Source organism: Ostrinia nubilalis, chromosome 25 (assembly GCF_963855985.1).
Source record: "Ostrinia nubilalis chromosome 25, ilOstNubi1.1, whole genome shotgun sequence".
NCBI lineage: Eukaryota > Metazoa > Arthropoda > Insecta > Lepidoptera > Crambidae > Ostrinia > Ostrinia nubilalis.
In genome coordinates, this window is record NC_087112.1 from 10127874 (window position 1) to 10149286 (window position 21413).

The 21413-nt window shown below is 37.1% G+C and overlaps 1 protein-coding gene across 3 annotated transcripts in view; it reads left to right on the top strand.

Annotated features, from left to right (window-relative positions):
* LOC135084155 (ATP-binding cassette sub-family D member 1) overlaps positions 1 to 21413 on the top strand; it is a 77842-nt gene that overhangs the window by 40182 nt on the left and 16247 nt on the right. For all 3 annotated transcript variants that reach the window (XM_063978899.1, XM_063978901.1, XM_063978900.1), the window contains 6 exons: positions 16096 to 16364; positions 16715 to 16846; positions 17424 to 17628; positions 18142 to 18373; positions 18808 to 18947; positions 19652 to 19824. In XM_063978899.1, the coding sequence (XP_063834969.1) occupies positions 16206 to 16364; positions 16715 to 16846; positions 17424 to 17628; positions 18142 to 18373; positions 18808 to 18947; positions 19652 to 19824 (1041 nt within the window). In that variant the 5' untranslated portion in view covers positions 16096 to 16205. The remainder of the gene's footprint in view (positions 1 to 16095; positions 16365 to 16714; positions 16847 to 17423; positions 17629 to 18141; positions 18374 to 18807; positions 18948 to 19651; positions 19825 to 21413) is intronic.

A 21413-nucleotide genomic window follows, 5' to 3' on the forward strand; every position in this document is an offset into this window, starting at 1 on the left:
GTGGCCTGACTAAAAGCGACTAGATTGAAGTACATACATTTTTGAATTAATAGGTTCTTAAAAAAAATTAAGCTAGTGATAGTAAAGTTTGCGCTTCAGTCCATGTTTTTCCATTTTAACGTTACACTATTAGATGATTTAATTACCATAATGGATGCCACAAGTGACCCCTAAACAATAGTACTTACGTCTTTTGTCTAGATTTTTGACGTAAATAACAAAGAAACCAAGTTAAGTCACCTTACAAAGGGTCATTCGGGCTAAGCTGGTTTAAGAGCAAATGGATTTCTATTTACATATTTAAGCTCAATAGGTAGTACTGAATGTGTTGCGCAATTTATGTCTTTATCCATAAACATCAGGCAAACCATAACTTACTTTGCATTTACCAGTCCTATTTTCAACCGACTTCAAAAAAAGGAGGAGGTTCTCAATTCGACCCGTATGTTTTTTTTTTTTTTCAAATTCAAATTCAAATTCAAAAACGTTTATTTGCCAAAAACACAGTAATACAGGGTGACAATATTAAATAGGATCATGTGTTTAGTCTGCTCGCAGACGTGCAAAAATTACAGGATTCAATAATATTAATGTCAAATAATTAAGAAAATGTCAATGTAAAATTAAATTAATAGTATCAATGTCGCCAATTAAAATATTCCTTATAACTATAAAAACATTTGTCCAAAAGCCAGCAAGTCAATCTGCTTTTAAATATAGGGCCTTGGAGTACTTTAAGTTCTTCCGGTAGTAGATTATACATAACTATACTCGTGTTATATGCATTTCTTTTATATATATCCTTGCGACAGGGAGGTTGATGCATTAGGTTTAAGTATTGCTGTCTTATATGAGGTCTTACAGTGACTTCTCTGCGGGTCTTGTAATAGCTGGGGAAAGACTTTACAAAGAGGCAGCTTTCCCTGATATAGATGCATGGAAGCGGAAGCAAGCTAAACTGTCTAAAGAGGGGCTTGCAACTATCCAGGTACCAGACATTGCACAAAGCGCGAATGCATCTTTTTTGTATTTTGAATACTCTATCTATATCTACCGAATTACCCCACAGAACTATACCATAATTCAGTACCGTCGATATGTATCCATGGTATGCCGTCAGTGCAGCTTCGACCGACACCGTTTGTCGTAGTCTTTTTATTGCGAAAGCGAAGCGCTCGAGTTTTTTGCATATAACGTCAATGTGTTTTTTCCAGTTGAGGTGTGTATCAATATATATTCCTAAAAATTTAAAAGTCTCAACTTCGTCTATTTCTTCTCCCTTATATTGAATGTTTAATGATTGTTTAGAAGTATTATATGACCGATATTGCATGACTTTAGTTTTGCTGACATTTAGCATCAGGTCGTTAGCACTCAACCAGCCTATAACATTTTCTAAGGCCGTATTTGCTATTGAGTCAATAGGGTCTTTGTCCCCTGCCTTTATTACGAGTGTCGTGTCATCTGCGAAAAGTATACACTTGTGTGAGGTAGCATTTGGGAGGTCATTGATGTATAATAAAAAGAGCAATGGCCCAAGAATGCTGCCTTGAGGTACACCTGTTTTTTTAATTAATAATTTAGATCTATATGTTTCCTTAACTATGTTTTGGTTTATTTTTACAATTTTTGTCAGCTCGGTGCATTGTTTCCTGTTCCTGATGTAACTCTCAATCCAGTCGTAGGCCTTTCCCCTTATGCCATATGATTCCAGTTTGCGTAAAAGCTTATCGTGATTTACGAGATCGAACGCGCTACTCATATCGAGAAATACTGACATTACTGGTGTACCGTGGTTTATACTTTCTGAAACATACTTTATTAAGTCAAAGCAAGCTAAGGTCGTTGAACTACCTTTGCGAAAACCATATTGTTGAGGCTGTAGTATGTTAAATGCAGCCACAAAGTTATTCAGTCTCTCAAGCATTGCTTTTTCAAATACCTTAGACAGTACAGATCCTAAGGTAATTGGCCTATAGTTACCCAGATCTTTTTTATCGCCCTTCTTATATATTGGTTTTATAATTGAAAATTTCAAATCATCAGGAAAGAGACCCTCAGAAAAAGAGAGGTTTAAGATATGCATAAGGGGTCTGCCTATGTATCTGGCACTAGATTTCAGTACCTTAGTAATGATATTATCATACCCGCCTGATTTACTATTATTTAAGGACATGATTATTTTATAAGTCTCGCTTTCATCAATCGGTTTTAGATAAATTGATTGAGAAGTACTGGAGTAGCTATGTGTCATTTCGCTGTCAGGTCTCTGTTGACCAGTCAAATTAGTAAAATAATCATTGAATAAATTGCAAATGTCAAGAGAATCCGTGTATATCCTATTATTAAATTTAATCATGTCAATATCACTACTCCCCACTGTGTTAGAGAGAGTTTTTGAAATAGTGTCCCAAGTAGCTTTACCTTTATTTTTGCTACTACGTATAAACCGGTTGTTACTTATTTTTTGTGCATTTTTTATACATTTCTTTAAAATTTTACTATACTGATGGAAGGTTTCCCTATGCAACTTCTTGTTTGTTTTACACAAACGAGATTTTAGATATAATTGCCGTTTACTTTTGCATGATTTTCTTAGCCCTTTTGACATCCATCTTATCTTGGCCGGTCTATTGTTTGTCTTGACCTTGATCCTAGGAAAACACAGATCATAGAACAAGATGAATATTTCATAAAAATATCTAAATGCCTCTTGTAAGTTATTACATTCCATGACGTCGGAAAAAGTGAGACTAGATATGCAGTTGCAAAATTTTTTAATGTTATCCGTACAATAATCCCGTTTGTGTTCAAACCAAGTTGTATAACTTTTTTTTATTTTATTGACTTTAAATGTTATTGTTTGCGCAGTTTCGTGGTCTGAAAGACCAAGGTAATGCACACCCGACTCTACATGTTTTATGTTACTAGCTATTTGGTCCAAGCAAGATTCCCCTCTTGTTGGTAGCTGAATGTGAAGCTGAAAATTGTAACTTTTTAAGATACTATTTAGGTCTTCGGTGTAGTTGTTGTGTTTTAGAATATCCAAGTTCCAATCTCCACATATAACAACCTTTTTTCTTTGAAATTTATTTGACAGGTAGTCTAATAGCCTATCGAGTTTATGCAAAAAAATACCTATAGAGGCCTTTTTTTTGTCTGGTATTCGATAAATCGTACAAACAATTAAATTCAGACCTACAACTTCCATGCCACAGCATTCAAAATGAAGTTTAGTAACCATCCCAGATCCTATAGTCAATGGCCTGACATCCCACAACTCCTTAACCAGCATACACGTGCCACCTCTACTTTTGTCTCGGCAGTAAGCCGAGGCTAGCTTATAATCTGTCAGCTTTATATTCGCTTTTGTACTTTCCTTAACGAATGTCTCACTAAAACATAATATATCCACCTCCCTGTTATTGTCATTAAACTCATTAATTGTCAATTCAATAATGTCAAGTTTGTTACAGATACTTGCTATATTTTGATGTAGTATTGTTATCTTATTAAGATTGCAATCACATTTTTGGTTAGTTAGATTTTGAGAACTCTGACAACTCGTAGTTTTTTCAATTGGTAGACTAGGGGCGAAAAAACTGTTTTAAACTCTTTTTATTTGCCTTTTTTATGCCATTTATAATAAAGTCATATTCATACCTTAAATAGTCAATCTCTATGTTTAATTTAAAAGTGATATAATCAAATTTATTACCGTTTAGAGTTTTCATCATAATGTTATAATGTTGCTGGACGTCTATAAACTTACAATTTTGGTATTGCTTTGCAATTAATTTTAACTGTAAATTTACATGCTTAACATTTAAATAGCAGTTATTACATACACTTAACAATAGTATTTTGCACTGTTTAAGATTAAAACAGGCATTGCTTATGTTACATAATAAAGCATAAGGATCTTTATCGTGGCTGCCAATGCCTAGTATGATTATGTCGTCCTTAGTTACAGTTTCATATAGACCATGGACACTGTGCATAATGTCCTTTGAAGTTGCGTATGGTTTTACCAGTCCAGTGATGCTGTTAGTGTCATGTTCTATGTTTGTTACGCGATAACTCCGCCAATTATGAACCGATTTGAACAAATCTTTTTTCGGCGTATAGGTAATACCTCAAGGGTGGTCCCATTTAAATTTAATAATAAAAAAAAACAACCCCCAAGGGTGGAAAATTGGGGATGAACTTTTTTATACGCAATATCTCCGCCGATTATAAAACAATTTGAACGATTATTTTTTTGTTGAATAGGTATTATCAAAAGGGTGGTTTCATGCGAATTTGAAGAAAATATTTCACCCCCAAGGGTGGAAAATTGGGGATGAACTTTTTTATACGCAATATTTTTAATTTTTAGTTTTTTTTTGTGCTTACGCATTTGAAGTCGGTTTTATTTTTTTTAAAAGTTAATTATAATTTCGGGCATTAGTGATCAGATGCTAACATATTCTTTAGACGCTAGACTATCAAGATTTATCCTTTATCCTGGTATAATTTAATATTCACATTTGTCTTCGACGTTTCTGTCAAATGTCAGACAATTAATCGTGTAAGCACACGGCATGCTAAATGGCTAATCAAATTCGAATCTCGTCGGAATACTCGTACAAAGCCATGGCGCTTAACTTTAGCACACGCTGTCAAAATTCTTTTGTACCTTCTGCTGTTAGGATAAAATATTTATGACATATTCAGAAATGCCAAAGTGTTACTAAGGTGACAATAAAGGTGACTTGAATGATAAAATCTTATAGAAAAACCTTTTTTTCACATTGTTTGTGTAAAACAAATACTTAAGTATTCCATTTTTCTATTGCTTCTTATACAAAGCTTGTCAATTACATAAAATAAATAAAAATAATTGCATATGAAAATTGAGGGTAAATATTTAATAAAGCAATTTCTCATACAATTGATCTATTAAAGTATTATTTATAATTAAACTATTTACAAATAATAACCGTTTGCTAATTTAGCATCTCGTTAGCTGGACTTGTAAAGGCTTGAACTTGACACGTGTTTGTGTTATGGTTTATAATAATAATTGAGATAATTAAATAATTATTATTCGTGATTAACTTTAGTTAATAGTTATTTTTATGCACTTGGCCTGCTTTACCATATTGCTTCCATTCAAAAATCAGCTATTTCTTTTGTTTTTATACAGGGTGTTAGGTAAATGGGTATATGAGCCGACATTAGCCCATGTTAACATGGTCATATAAATGGTATGGTGAAGTCAGAAATTTGAGCCCTGTATAGGACTAGCTTTCCGCTCGCGACTTCGCCCGCGTGGAATTTTTTTTGGTTTTTTATACAATAACCTATGACACTTGGTGAAAGAATTTTTAAAATCTGTTCAGTAGATCCCGAGATTACCCTTTACAATTTAACAAACACACAAACTTTACCTCTTTATAATATAGGATAGATTTATTGTTATTTACTGCAAATAACGTTGCATATCAGCTGTTATTACGTTTTGAATTAATTCAGATTGATATGCGCGTGCGCATAAGGCCCACGCAACCGTCAGTCATTAGCGGCAGATTGCCCGCAAAAGGTTGTTATCGTATCATGTAGGTAACTGGTAAGTTTGTGCATAAAGCAGATGGGATATGTACTTAGGTAATAGACTGATGCTATGTACTTACATTGTGTGTGATGCTGATATTGCATTCGAACAGCTTTGTTCATTGATACACGTGTTCTTTTAGGTAACATTTCTTGTCAAATGTGATTCATGGTTATGAATAGAAAACACTTTTCTCAACATCACTGTTCGTTGGAAGTTTCAGCTCTAGATACACCATGACACCATCTACAAAAAAACAAAATATTTTTATTATAAATACCTAAATAATAAAACGTTTCAAAACAAGTCAAGAGCTTCCTCGTTGTGGATAAAAAAAAGTAGTTTGTCGGATATTTAAAAACAACAGACCGATTTTAGATTTTTTTTTATTCGTGTACGATTTCTCAAATAGCAAAGCTTTATGATCTTTTTGTTAGTCTTTTATTTTTATTATTTATTTCTTTAAATATTTTAAATTTTTGTACTCTTTTTTTGCTTGACCTCGCTCTCCGCTGTCACTCAAGCCACCGCAACCGCAGGAATTATAATAATGCCCGCGCGAGGGCTTGACTGAGATGCTGGAACTGGGTCAATATTGTATTGTGTAGAATACAAGTTATTCACAGTTATTATTGCGTTAGTAAAATTTTACGATTATGAGCTAGACAGACTCAAATTTTTAGGTATTTTTGAATTTGTGTCACCATTTTAACGGCGGTTTTATTTAAAAGAACTGAAATATTGAACTCATCAGTTGATATTTGGCATCGTATAATGACATCGTGAAATAACTTCACTTTTGTATGCGACAGATATAATATCTCTAAGTTGTAAAATCCAATAAGATTCTTGAGAAATCTCACATTGCAAATTGTATCTTTAATTAACAAAGAGACTATAAAAATGAAGTAAATTACACTTTATGGAGTTGTAAAATCGCAACTTTACGTACATGAATAAATAATAATAAACAAGAAGTTAATACATACTTTAGAATTAGATAACTTGTCTCTTCAGTCTCTACGCCAGATCAATATTTATAAGATTACTAGCTTTCCGCCCGCGGATTCGCCCGCGTGGAATTTTGTTTTTTCACTAAAAAATCTTTATCACGCGCGTTCCTGTTTCAAAAACCGGGATAAAAATTATCCTATGTCCTTTCCCGGGACTCAAACTATCTCTATGCCAAATTTCATCAAAATCGGTTCCGTGGTTTTTTCGTGAAAGAGTCAGACAGACAGAGTTACTTTCGCATTTATAATATTAAGTATAGATTTGGCGATTATATTATGTCACCTATTTATTTTCAGGCGAATAAAAACTAGGTCAAAAAAATAAAGTATTTGTTTGACTCGCGGGTTTGGTGCAATCAAACTCCATTTGATCATAACACAAACGTTTATCGATATTTAACCAGTTTAATTCGATACTTTGTGAATCGATGTCTGCTAGAGTGCACCGTACGAGACATAAGAGAAAGTATGAAGCCCCAGTGACTCAATTATTTTTTAAGGGCAAAACCGTGCCGTTGCTTTCTCTCGGCCGATGACTGGTGAATGCACCTTTTTGGGTTCTTTGGCTTAATTAAAAATAATATTTATTCGATAGAAGAAGATTATCACGGGTTTTCCAGAAAAGAAACAAAGGATTATTGACCCATGGAATTTGTAAATCAATACAAATCTTACCTATACTTCAAGTTCGCTCTCGACTCGAACGTTTATTCTGAGAACGTTCTTTCAAACAACAAATTTGAAAATAACGAAAACAAAACACTTGGACAAAAATATTTCCATGAAGTGGCTTTTGTCACCTTTTCTGTATTTTTATAGGGCTTTAAGTATAAACTTTTCAAGTGCATTTGTTAATTCCCCAATTGAAACGGTGAATCACATCCTTAATGGTTGTAAACAAATATTATGTTGGTATTAAAATATTGTTTGTCTATGCATATTGCATATTCATGACAAGTTTATTTGATTCGTGTCGAAATCACTCAAAAGTTAGTAGGTCGTCGACATATTTATGTCGCCCATACATTTTTATGGGCATAAAATTGACGGACTAAGCTCTACCTATTTATCTATAGGATTGAAGTTACTCTAGGATATTTTTTTTAACCCTTAAGAATTTAAGACAGACGGAAATAAGTTAACACCTTATTTTTAGCAATATTCCCTTGTCTTAATATTTAGAGCCTCTGAAATTGAGTCACAATTCACAAAACATCACATATGCCATTCCACTCAAAAAAAAAAAAACTCGATGTTTTTTTGAGTTTTTATTAACATCCAAAACTTTTAATCTAAATCTAGAGATAATGAGTGTAAAAAAATAAAATAAAAATGTCTAGTTCTTTTACTGACAAGATTAGCAAGACAAGTCGCGGCCGGAAGTTAGTATTATAAAACAAAATGTCGAGAAAGTGCATAGAACTGGTTTGCGGGTAACTGAACTTGCCGTTTTATCACGATGCAATTCCAGCCTTACTGCAGTTTTACTGTTACTTTACTTCTAAAGATATTTATCATTACCGTAATTATAGTGAAAAATCGATTTCGACGTCCTAGAAAGTTAAGTGAAAGTATAGTTGATAAGAAAATTTTACATTAATTTCAGCAAAAATCCCATTAAAATTGGCTCATATTAATGTTAGTGTTAATTTTATCTTTTTTAGCTATGAGCATCTTATAAACTATACCAATGGAGATGCCATAAGAAAAGATCGTTCGTTCGTTCGTTTTAGCCAAATGACATCCACTGCTGGACAAAAGAAAAGATAGTAAAGAAGCAAAAAATATGTTAGCAGTTGTATGTCAAGATGTGGACATACAACCAGATATTGCGCTTTTTATAGTTAAAAATAATGTTTTTTAACTCTTCATAGCAATCGAGAATAGTCTAAATGAAATAAATAAATCCACAAGACAAAAACATCCTGATAACGTCATGCAGTTTATTGCCGTTTTACGAGAAAAGTCTGTGTTTCTAGTAAACATGTGGATTTTATGGTTTTACTATCGCGTGAGGATATTCTGATCTCTGCAGTTAATCGTTTGCATAGCGTTTCTCTGTCTCTTTCATACAATAGTCTAAATTATTATTTATTTACAAAATATCATTTCTGTCATATTTCTTATCTAGATTTAGATAAATTACCTATATGCTTCTAGAATTCTTTGCATGTTCTTAATTATTTTGCTGTTAGCATGCTGTTTGACTATATACCTAATTTAACAATATTGCCTCTACTTAAACAGACTGTAAAAAAGCTCTGAAATGATACAATCGGCTATTAAATTGTATGTCAGTGGTTGTCATGGCATGGTTTGAGAGTGCAAAATATGCAATGAGCGATTGAAATTTTGATAAATCATCTAATTACAATGTATTACATGATCTTTGACAGCTACATTAATTTGTTTAGCGCTTAAGTAACAAGATAAATGATCCAGTTTCTCCTTGGTCGGACTTTTAATCTGATCTTAATAAAACCAAATAATATTGTGGAACAACCGGTTTTTGTCGAGATAAAAATGTATGATATGAATAAAATAAATATTTGGTATAAAAAATTCTGCAAAAGTCAAGTGCATCACGTCTTGACTAGATTTAAATATTAATACATACATTCGTTTGCAGGAAAATGCACAACTAATTATACTTTTTAAGACTCGACTAATTTATTGGTCGTCGCTATTTCTTAGTTTACTCCATATTGGTCGTATGATTGGTTATTTGGAACAGTTCTTTTGGATTCGGGGATGCCAAACATTTTAAGTTACGGATTTTGTGAGTAAAGTTATTAATATCTTGCTGATCAAAACTAATATGATAGAAGCTTTTAATTTTACGACAGAACGTCTGTCACCATCATAATGTATCATAATATATGCTCTATTAATTAAATTTAACATTGTCTATAGTGACCTTCATCATCGATGGATCATAAAAGCCTACAAACCATGTCTATTAACTAGAGCGTGCACCATTATCAACGTATGTATTTGCAAGCGGAGAAATTGCTTTCTTTTCTTTAAACAGCCTATAAAAAGCGGCGTAGATTAAAAATAGATTCGTGTTTACGTTTTCTTTTAATAAGGTTTGGTGGGTCAAGGCAAACGTCTTATTGCAACCATCAGAAAAGTAGTCGAATCGATATTACTCGTACAGGTTCTATTTCAATGTCACCTGTTTGTGTACAAATATTGAAATTAGGTTTTTGTAAATATTTAACATTGACAAGAACTTTTCCAAATAATCTGACATATCTTAATAGTTTTGTAAGTTCAAAGGTTGATATGAAGTGATATTGGCAAGTATGTTTATTTTGGCAAACTTTACTGCTTACATTATAACCAGTTTAAAAGGCGACCTCAATGCCAATACCTATCTCATCGTTTATCTTCCTGATTTGCCTGACGATATAGCTCCTATGATTCTTTATAGTTCTAGAACTTTCTAAAATCGACGGTTTACAATATGCTTTAACTATAACCGCTATGAGTACCATAGTCTCAGATTCTATTAACCCACTTTCTCGTTACCTATCAAGTGCACGCATCTAGCTTCTACCGCCAATGATCATCATCTGCTATTAATATAGTTTAGCTTTTACTGTTTTCAATCTAACATCCAACAAAGTTCTCGAACTACAGCCTGCAAACACTTCCACATACGTCATTCGTTTGTCTTGTCTTAATCACTTCCTGCAAAGAGATAATAACAACTGGCCAAAATTACCGCGAAGAATTGATGACGTTAATGCAATATATTTTTGGGCATATGAAAGCAACAAGTTGAACAGACACAAACAAAAAATATTTACACGATATCGTGACGTAGGTATCCTACATATTCTTTAGTACTTAGATTGCCATCCTACACATTAATTAATAATGCAGCTGCCCATTTGGAACGGTTCGCAAAAAGGAAGTTACTTCGACGCTGGCCTTCGACCGAAAAGTCTCACTGGAAATTTCCGATGCGGTTAGTTTAGTTTTCCTTTTAGTTATTGTAACTAAAGCAAACAAAATTAGGTCGGCATTTAAGTTGTAACATAGTTTAATTTATAGATCCTCTGTAAAATTGTTTGAAATAAACGTCATTATTATTATTTGTAGATCAAACATACCAGTTATGATTTATTTATTTATTTTATTGGGCTATCAACATGAGATACAGTATTATACACAATTAAAAAAATTAAGCCAAAGGTCTCTAGCTAACTGCTCCCACACAAACGATAACCACAGCATGCATAATATTATAATGTAAGCAACCCGTGAACTTTACACAATACAATAACATAATATAGTACCTAATTACAACTTTGAATTTAAACAACAAAAAGAAAGCAACAAAAAAATAAAATAATAAGAGGCCTCCTAGATGCATGCCACCAGGGGCACGTCACCCGTCTTAATTGTTTTTAAGAAACCAGCGAGGCTTTGAAAATTAATATCAAGTTCTGGCAACTTTTTGCTGAGATCATTGTACAAACGAGATACACGAACAGTTTATCACCATTATCGCGTCATTCGTATAAAAAATCTGCAGAGGTCAAAAAGTGGATTATTACAATACAAAGAAACTATGTTTATAAAGGATGTCAAAGTGTTTCATTAAGAAAAATAATAATACGTAACGTAATCATTACGTGGCCTTTGATAATTACGTTGCAGTACACTTGTGTTATTACACTTGCTCTCGGCTGATCCCAGCCTCACGCGACTGGCATTGTCTATTCATTGGACTTAACAAAGGCATTTGATTATGTGCATCACGCTCATGCCTCTTCTTATGGAGATATGTTTTCCTTTTTAACAGACTGTTAAGGCTTGTGCCGAGTACGGACCGCTTGCGTATCTGACTCACGCAAGGGTCAAGGCTGTTGCGTACTGGTTTGTAAAACACGTGTGGCGTTCTGCAGGGATCACGTTTTGGACCTCTATTATAAATCATTTGTGGTCGAATGTGGAACAGAGATTTAATTCGTTTGTATTCTTGTATATTTATTTATATCTTAGATCAATTGTTTAACGAGCTATAGGATGTAGGATTGTTATAACGATAATTATCGTTATTAAGCAAGATTACGCTATTTATTTCAATGATAAGTAATAAGTATATATTGTTATTTACTGTTCTAATAAATGTTGATAATAACTTATTGTTAAGTTTAAACCATCTTTTACTAAATTATTTGAAGTGTTTTCAAGGCCATTGAATCATTTGTTATAGTCGATACATAGAGAAGTAAATTGTAGAGACACGTACCCGCCTTCATTAAAATGCTATTAAGCACAATTCCTAGGTCGATATATTTGAGTAGATGCAGATAGTATTTACGAAGTAGAAATAACAATTTTGAAATATAACTGTAAGTCGATGATTCATTTCCTTAATAATATGTGCAACAAAAGTTGTAAATAAAAAAACAACTAATTAAACTTTAAACTCGCTTCCTGAACAATATTTACTCATTTGCGTGCTATTTGATTATGCATGTCTTGTACCTTAAATTCTTGACAATGTGCCAATCATACGGTTCAAGAGTCAAAGCAATGTTGTACCTACGAGGTGGGGCTGAGAATTGATAACTGTCGAAAATATATCGCAGATAATTATTTTGATTTCAGATGTTCTTATTGTGATTAGACATTATTTTTTGTCATTTAAAATTTTTCAATAATTAATATATTAACGTATGAAAAAATATTTTGTGATCTTCAATCGACTTAGCTCAAAAGTTAACTGGATGAGAATGCGCTAGGTTTGTCTTTAAGGTTGCTTGGTACTCTATTATCTTTGAAGTACAGGTGCTCTTTCATGTTAAAATTTAATAAAAAATGTCTTCTTGAAAAAACACAACGAATTTAATTTAATTAATTTATTATCGGATTATAATTCATTTATATTTTTATTAATTATAATAATTAAATATTTAATTGAACCTACACGGAAAATTGGCAAACGCAGGATCTAGAATTTTCTATTTTAGACCATAAATATCCGTTCATAATCATATTACCTATTATATTGTGATTGTATATCCGCTGTAGCCCACGATTTAGAAATTTCGAAACGAGCACCAAACGTCTATAATGGCGAATTTAGACAAACGCAGGAAATCTCCATTTATTGAAACAACAAATGCAGTTTATCCCTCGAATGTTCCAGCATGATTGCAGAACCTCTATCCTCTAGCATGAACAACTTTACTGTATTCGACAAAATTCGATACTCAACTCAACCTTAGAATTAAAAGATAACGTGACAATTTTGATTCTCAAAATAAGTTTCGTGCAATCATTTCTCATACTAAGTTCACTTTACGACACGTTCACAAGGGCGTTGTTGTAGTTTTCGTACCTACTAAATATTTTGATGGCGATTCGAATACGCAAACGATTCGAACTCGAAAGTTTTTCGTGCTAGCCGTACAGTGCAGATTGCATCGGCATGATTAATACGGATCTAGGTTTACAACGTGTAATTGTAGGGTGAAGGATCATTAAGAAAATTACTGGATGACCCGTGCCCTCGGGAGAATACCGCGGAAAGCATTTAAAATTGACTATAATTTAGCGCAGATTCTTAGCAGGTCAAGATCTTGATCAATAATAATTAGAACTCTTTATTGCACACCACAATAAGAACAAGATCAAAAATCAAAACCAAAAATATTTATTCAATTTAGACCACTGATGAACACAATGAACGTCAAAATACAGTTAATAAAAATAAGGTAGCCCTTATGGCGTACATTTTTCCTTATCTTTTGGGCCCTACCAGCGCTTCTGGTAGTCTGCTGAGAAGAAGAACAGTACCTACCTATATCAAAACAAGATTAATGTTGCGATTTACGCAAATGCCTCAATTTTTAGCGGCAGTTTACGTCGTTTTTTTGCAATTAGACAAAAGATATTTTACACGTCCCAGTGACTTTTAATTTCCATTGCTTCAGAAGAATGATGCTGAAAAAATCAGCGGAAGAAATTCACTCTTGCGAATCAAAGTTTTACAATAGGGTTTTTAACTAGGCAGTGTTTTTCATTCCTTGGTCAGTGTAAATTGTAACGACAATAAGATCTTAGAACAATTTGGTTTCGGCTGGCTTATAACTTTGATAGTTTCTTACGCCCGTATTCACAAACATTACTATAAGGTCTCACAGTGCGCGTGGACGCACAGGGTGACACATGGACCAATTACAGAGCTCTATTCACGCTGTGCGTTCAATATGTTGCTTCACTTAAGCAAGAATCGTTTGTGAATGCTGACGTTAATTGATGTTGTTTAAGTGACGTCTTCTTCAAACAACCCTGTTGTCAATTTGTAAAATTCATGCACGTTTCCAAAATATACCAACAATCATCTGACGTTTACTAAAATAACTAGAGGTATCCAATACATAGGTACACCTTTAACACATGTAGGTTCTTTGTTCAATTACAACATAGCAATTATGTAAACATTATTATCGGTAAGTTCTCGTTATTATCCGTAATTAGAGGCTATCTTATAATGCTTCAGTTCTAAGGATCGCTGCGATTATGTGGAAACAACCCAATCACTGTTTTAATTAAAACTATTATCGGTTTATATTGGTCGTCGAGTCATCAGGCTTGGTTATACTAGATAATTGGTTCATATTTTAACTGTGTCAGAATTTGCAGATAACTGAGTCAGTGCCTGGGGCAGGAGAGCGGCACGGGAAGGTGACCCTGTGACGTCAAACTTCAGCGAGACTTCAGATGTGCTTCAGATATGCTCTGTCACGTCAAATAATATTAAATGTCGTTTCAGCTCGGAATGACAACTTCTCAAAATGACAACCGGGGCGCAAAATGTCCACTTCTCGAAATGACAACTTCTTAAAATGTCAACTTCGCCAAAAGACAACTTCTCGTAATGTCTATTTCTCACAATGACAAATTCGCATTTGGTCAACTTCACATAATGTCAACTACTTGTTGATATTTTATTTTCATTATTTTATAGAGTTCTAGTTCTTCTAAAGTTGTCATTATGTGAAGTTGACCAAATGCGAATTTGTCATTGTGAGAAATAGACATTACGAGAAGTTGTCTTTTGGCGAAGTTGACATTTTAAGAAGTTGTCATTTCGAGAAGTGGACATTTTGCGCCCCGGTTGTCATTTTGAGAAGTTGTCATTCCGAGCTGAAACGTTAAATCGTTTTAAATGTCACCCCTCCCGTGGCCGCTTCCGTACATCAAGACAGTATTGACAAAGTTATGTATGAGCTAGACCTATATTAGTAGTAGGTACCTCGGAAACAGCTTTAACGGCTTAGTTAAAAATATTCGCAGGCTATAAAGTAAAATCCTATAAAGTTTTATTTCTCTGTACTTACTCACTTTCACGGTTTTTACCATTCAAGGTTTTGTCCTGAGAGATGAGAGAGATGACTCTAGTTTCTCTAGTGCTGCCAGGATCTACAGATATGTCCTGCGATAAAGGAGGAGTTATTAATGAAAAATAAATTTTATACTAGCTACTCTACATTAATCAAAAGAAGCGTGAAGTTTAAATTACGTATATTATAGTGGAAACACTAATAATAAATTGTCATTCAAAGTTATAAAAGATGAAAAAAAAAAGCATTAGGTAACTCAATAACACGGTTCTTCAACAGTTGTGTTTGGTAATTGGCGGCAAAAAACAGTTACAGCTGTCGGTTGTTTCGTTATAAATGTTACTTTTTGCATAAATGGCGCTATAATGACACATGCACCGCTAGTTTACAATTATTGCGGTACTTTGGAGTCGTTGTTTGGATCATTTTAAAGAACGGATCGTTTTCGGCCGATTTTGAAATGTTGCTTGCTTCATAGTAAACATAACATACGAGTATGTACAGCAGACGAGCACTTGTATTAAGGGCGATATTGCAAAAAAAAAAGTATGTCTGTCACAGATTTCCGTAAGTCAAAAATAGTCGAATTATACTGTGGTTTAATAATACAATACATTGCCTATTTCAATGGAATTCAAATGAAGCAGGTCAATTGATGCGACTTATGAACTGACATCAATTAGTCAAGCATACATTAAACTCATTAAAGTAATTCATTGTTAAAGTTACACTTCATTTGTATGCTATGTTATCTGTCTATCTCTACATATGAAAAGGAAACATTTTTATACTAATAAAATTTGTCTGATTTTGGGATCTAGAAATTACAAACCAGTTTCATATTTTAAGGATATCCAACATACTAGCAGTATCATTATAATACCTTGACTTTATAAATGTGTAAATCTGTGTAGGTACGTACGAACTGAAAGAGGAAAGATTTGATTGTTTGTATTGAATAGGCTCCGAAACTACTGAATGAACCAATTTGAAAAAAAAAATTCTATGAGACATTATCCCTGATGAACACAGGCTATAGATTTTTTATAGGCGTACCAAGTTTGCCGGGTCAATTAGTAAATTAATAAATACCTAATGTCCCTTCTCCTTGTTACAGAAAAATGGACGATCATCTCCGAGACGCCACCACATAATATTATTCCTCTGACCGATCGACGTCAATGAGACAGCTGGACCGGTAGCCGCCGCTGTCAACCGCCAGCTACGATGCCGGCCATTCTGACGAAGATCCGGGAGCAGGCGTCGAGGGTCCAGCCTTCGCTGGCCGTGGGCGTGGGTGTGGGAGTGGCCTTAGCTGCTTGCGCGTTATACGGCACGAGGGAGAAGAAGCAGCCGCCGCCGTGTCACAATAATAATAATTATAAGGTAAGAATGAGCTTTAGGTTCTTTGGTTTCTGCAACGCAGAATTAAGCGGCTTGGCTCAATGATGGAAGAGTCAATCCAAGATTACAGACGTTCAGGTTATATTGGCAGTATTTGCACATGGTCCAGGAAAAATACCTTGCTATGTCGCTTGGTTAAACCTTATTGCGTATAATCTAGTGATCAGCTCATAAATTCTTCCACCCTGTAAGGTACAGCCAGAAGAACCTGCGTCGCTTCGCCACGCTAAGAATATTTCCAATTTGCTTTTCTATCAAGCCAATCCCTCTAGACATGAATTAACCATTCACGATTGTGGCATACCCCAGTAACAATTTTCATACAATTCCAGGTCGCAAAAAATGGCAAGCTCCAAACAGTTACAAATGGCGATGCGCCGGCGCAAGCGTGCGGCGGCCGTTGCGGCGCCGAGCAGTGCGCATTGTGTCGCGGCGACGCCGACACCGACAACAAGCAGAATATTGTGAGTATACCCTATACTACTAGGTGGACCGACGATCTGGTAAAGGTCGCGGGAGGAGCCTGGATGCAAGCAGCGCAGGAACGTTAATTGTGGAAAACCTTGGGGGAGGCCTTTGTCCAGCAGTGAACGTCATTTGGCTGAAACGAACGAACGAACCCTCATAATACACTTCACTGGTTGGGTTTTTATTGGCGGTCAAGCTGAAGATCCTTGTTACACTGGAGTTACAGCGGTGGGAACGAGAAGTGAGAATAGTCCCGTACAAGTACCCTCATACCGAGCAGTACCATTATCAGCCTACAACTGACACAATATTGATAGTACCCTCATGTCTAGAAGTACAGCTATAATTAGCCTACCTTAGTCGGCTGCCAGGGCTACGCCCATGGGCCTGATCTTCTCATATCTACAAGTACGATAATTATCAACTTATGTCACAATTATAAGCCTGAACTTCAGCTATTCCTTTCCAGAAACTTAGTTTATGCTGTTTCTCCATCATGCTTAACGATGTCTTATTCATACTAAAAGATGTTAATTCTAACTTTGACATTCACGGCGATCCCCAATCTTGCAGGAAGATGCAGACGATCCCGCGCCGACTCCAGAAGAACACGTTCCCGGCTTGAACCTGGAGTTCCTCCGGCAGCTGGTGACCCTCGCCAAGATCATGGTTCCAGGAGTCCGCAGCCACGAGGTGGCGCTGCTGACGGCACATACCTTGTGTCTCTTCTCCAGAACCTTCCTGTCGATATACGTGGCGTCCTTGGAAGGGTCCATTGGTGAGTCCATCAGGTTCTAGAAATGGTTTAAGAATTATGATTTTTGTACACTCTTCTACAAATGAGAACAACCATGGGAACAAACTTCAGGTGAACATGAATCTCTGATGTGGCTCAATGGATCAATATCGCTTGTAATTTTCTGAACAGTAAGTTGAAAAGCCTTCCAATAATGAAATTAAACCAAATTGGTACCTTTAAACCACTTTTTTGAAAAAAAATAAAAATAAACCACTACCTTTTTGCCTATATTTACGAGTATCATGGTGTTGATTTTCCCACCCAGTAGGGCACATAATCCAGAAGGTTTTCTATTGCTGCTTGACTCTCGGTAATCATCTTATTCTGCATGATGTCAGATACTACTTTATGGCCTATATTCTGGTGATCAGCTCAGTCCAGAAAGTCTTATGTATGTCAGGCACTGTATATTCACTGTTTAATTTTCCCACTCAGTAATGCACATGTCCAAAGTTCTCTACATCTTAATAATCATCTCCATAATCCTTCCAGTAAGGCACATAGTCCAGAAGGACCTGCGTCGCTTCGCGGCACTCCTACTCCAGTGGTTCGGCATCGCAGTACCAGCTACCTTCATCAACTCCATGATCCGGTACCTCGAAGGCAGGCTAGCGCTGGCCTTCCGCACCAGGATAGTCAACCACGCCTACGAGCTCTACTTCAAGAACCAGACTTACTACAGAGTGGCTAATTTGGATGCCAGGATCGAGAATGCGGATCATAGGTGAGATGTTTTGAACACTATAGCGTGGCGAGTGCTCGATGCGAATGAATGTAATGAATGAGAATGAGTAACTGAATGAAGTGAGAGTATTCGCATCGAATAGTTTGGTCTGTGTAGGCAAAAAGTTGCCTTTTAGGTTTTCTCCATCGGCGTGTAACAAGAGCTGACGCACACAGCTAGACGGGGAACTAGGCAAAATACTTCTTGAATTTAAGACGGATTTAATTGTAATAAATAACAGAACTGCCAAACCGTCTAGTCAGCGTGGGCCTTGGGGAGTGTAGGCCAAATTCTCCATTAATTGCTTTTGTAGGATGCTTTCTAAAACCACAAATCTGGCAAGCGTGAGGAGTGGAGGCCCTCCATTTGCCTTTGTAAATGAGTTTCTAGCTCCTATAGTGGAGGGAGAACTAAAGATGATGTTAAACTTTCAGGCTGACCGAAGACGTATCAGTGTTCACACAATCAGTGGCGCACCTGTACAGCTCGCTGACCAAGCCGTGCTTCGACCTGCTGCTCATCGTGCTGACCCTGGCCAGCTATTCCAGCAAGATGAAGGGCAACATCTTCCTCGGTGAGTGTCGTCACTGTTGTTGTGTTGTGTGTCGGTGTTCACCAATCAGTGGCGCACCTGTACAGCTGTTACACTCGCAACGGACGGATGACCAGTAGTGACCACCTCCACTATTCTTGTATTCCAGCAGTAGACTGCAATTGATTAGTGGCGATTTAAAATGATATTTATTTATGTACTAGCTTTTGCTCGCGGCTTCACCCGCGTGAAATTTAGTTTGTCACAGATCTTCATAAATTATAGCCTATATGTTATTCTGGTTTATAAATAATAATACTGTAAAGTTTCATCAAAATCCGTTCAGTAGTTTTTGCGTGAAAGAGCAACAAACATCCAGACATCCAAACTTTCGAATTTATAATATTAGTAGGATAGGATCATATGAACTCTCGCTGTGCTTTCCAGTACGTAATATCCACTCCAGAACCTTGCTGCCCCATTGGCCGTCAGTTCTGCGTACCATGTGCCCTGTTCATTGCCACTTCAGCTTGTTAATCCTTCGGGCTGCCCATTCTTAAGGCGCTGGATGCAGGTCGCTACCAACCGGCATTATGGAAATCATCAGGGGAGGCCTATGTTCAGCAGTAGACGTCCTATGATGATGTATGAATTCTCAATGTTGTTACAACAGATATCAATCTGCTCGCTTCCATTCACCATGGTAAAAATAAACTGTTTACTGACAATCTACTCTGTTTCTACAGGGCCAGGCCTAGCGACGGTGGTGATCTGCCTAACGGGACAGGTGCTGCGCCTGCTGTCGCCGCGCTTCGGCGCGCTGGCCAGCGAGGAAGCACGCATGCGGGCGCAGCTGAGGCATGCGCATGCGAGACTGATTGCACACTCGGAGGAGGTCGCCTTCTATGGAGGACACAAGGTGGGGTACATTCATAGTCTCTTCACACCTAGCGTGATCTGCCTGACGGGGCAGGTGCTGCGCCTAGGGTTGCCAGGTCCAAAATCACAAAAGCCGGACTGTGTGCTTCATTTGGCCGGACATTTAACCGGACATGTGATTTGGGGGGGGGGGGGGGGTTGCAATTAGTGTCATAGCTCACGAGTGAGTACTATCATCATCGGTTGCCCCACATCATGATGCGTGCGCTTCATATTATTCTGTGGCTGGCACGGTAGCATAAAAAAGCCGGACAAGCCAATATTTGGCCGGACTAGACCTTATAAAGCCAAACATGTCCGGCTAAAGCCGGACACCTGGCAACCCTAGCTGCGCCTATTGTCACCACGCTTCGGCGCGCTGGCCAGCGAGGAGGCGCGCATGCGGGCGCAGCTGAGGCATGCGCATGCGAGGCTCATTGCACACTCGGAGGAGGTCGCCTTCTATGGAGGACACAAGGTAGGATACAGTCGTAGTCGTTTGTTACGTCATACATAGCGACGGTGGTGACGTATGCGGGCGCAGCTGAGGCATGCGCATGCGAGACTGATTGCACACTCGGAGGAGGTCGCCTTCTATGGAGGACACAAGGTAGGATACAGTCGTAGTCGTTTGTTACGTCATACATAGCGACGGTGGTGACGTATGCGGGCGCAGCTGAGGCATGCGCATGCGAGACTGATTGCACACTCGGAGGAGGTCGCCTTCTATGGAGGACATAGGGTGGGATATAGTTGTGGTCATTTATAGTCAGTCATTTGTCTCTTCACACTTAGTTAGTTTTGCAGGGCAATCGCAATGTCTAGCGACGGTGGTGATCCGTATACGGGCGCAGCTAAAGCATGCGCATGCGAGACTTACTAAAGTCGCCTTCTATGGAGGACACAAGGTAGAATATCATATAAAGCCTGGTCTGCGCGCTCGCACACTCACTGCGGGCGCCCGTCGCACAGTCGCGACAGCAATATAATTACGCGCGAGCGATAAGGATGGGAAATTGGGGTCATTGGACAAAATTCTACGTGCTCGCAGACCAGACTATAGATCGTTCCATCCACGAAGACACGCCCCACGAATAGTAGTCGTCGTTTCAGCCAAATGACGTCCACTGCTGGACAAAGGCCTCCCCCAAGGTTTTCCATAATGAACGGTCCTGCGAAGCCCGCATCCAGGTTCTTCCCGCTACCTTCACCAGATCGTCGGTCCATCTAGTGGTGGGCCTACCTACGCTACGTCTTCTGGTCGAAACTTGAGAACTTTTCTGCCCAATGCGCATGTGACTCTGATTGCGCATTAAGAGGAGGTCGCCTTCTATAGAGGACACAAGGTGGGATACAGTCATAGTGTCCACTCCTAGCGACTGTGGTGATCTAGCTGAGGCATGCGCATGCGACACTGATTGCACACTCGGAGGAGGTCGCCTTCTACGGCGGACACAAGGTCGGTTATAGTTGCGGTCATTTGTAACGTCATACATAGCGACTGTAGTGATTTGCATGCATTCGGAGGAGGTCGCCTTCTATGGGGGACACAAGGTGGGATACAGCCATAGTTTCTTCATACTTAGTTAC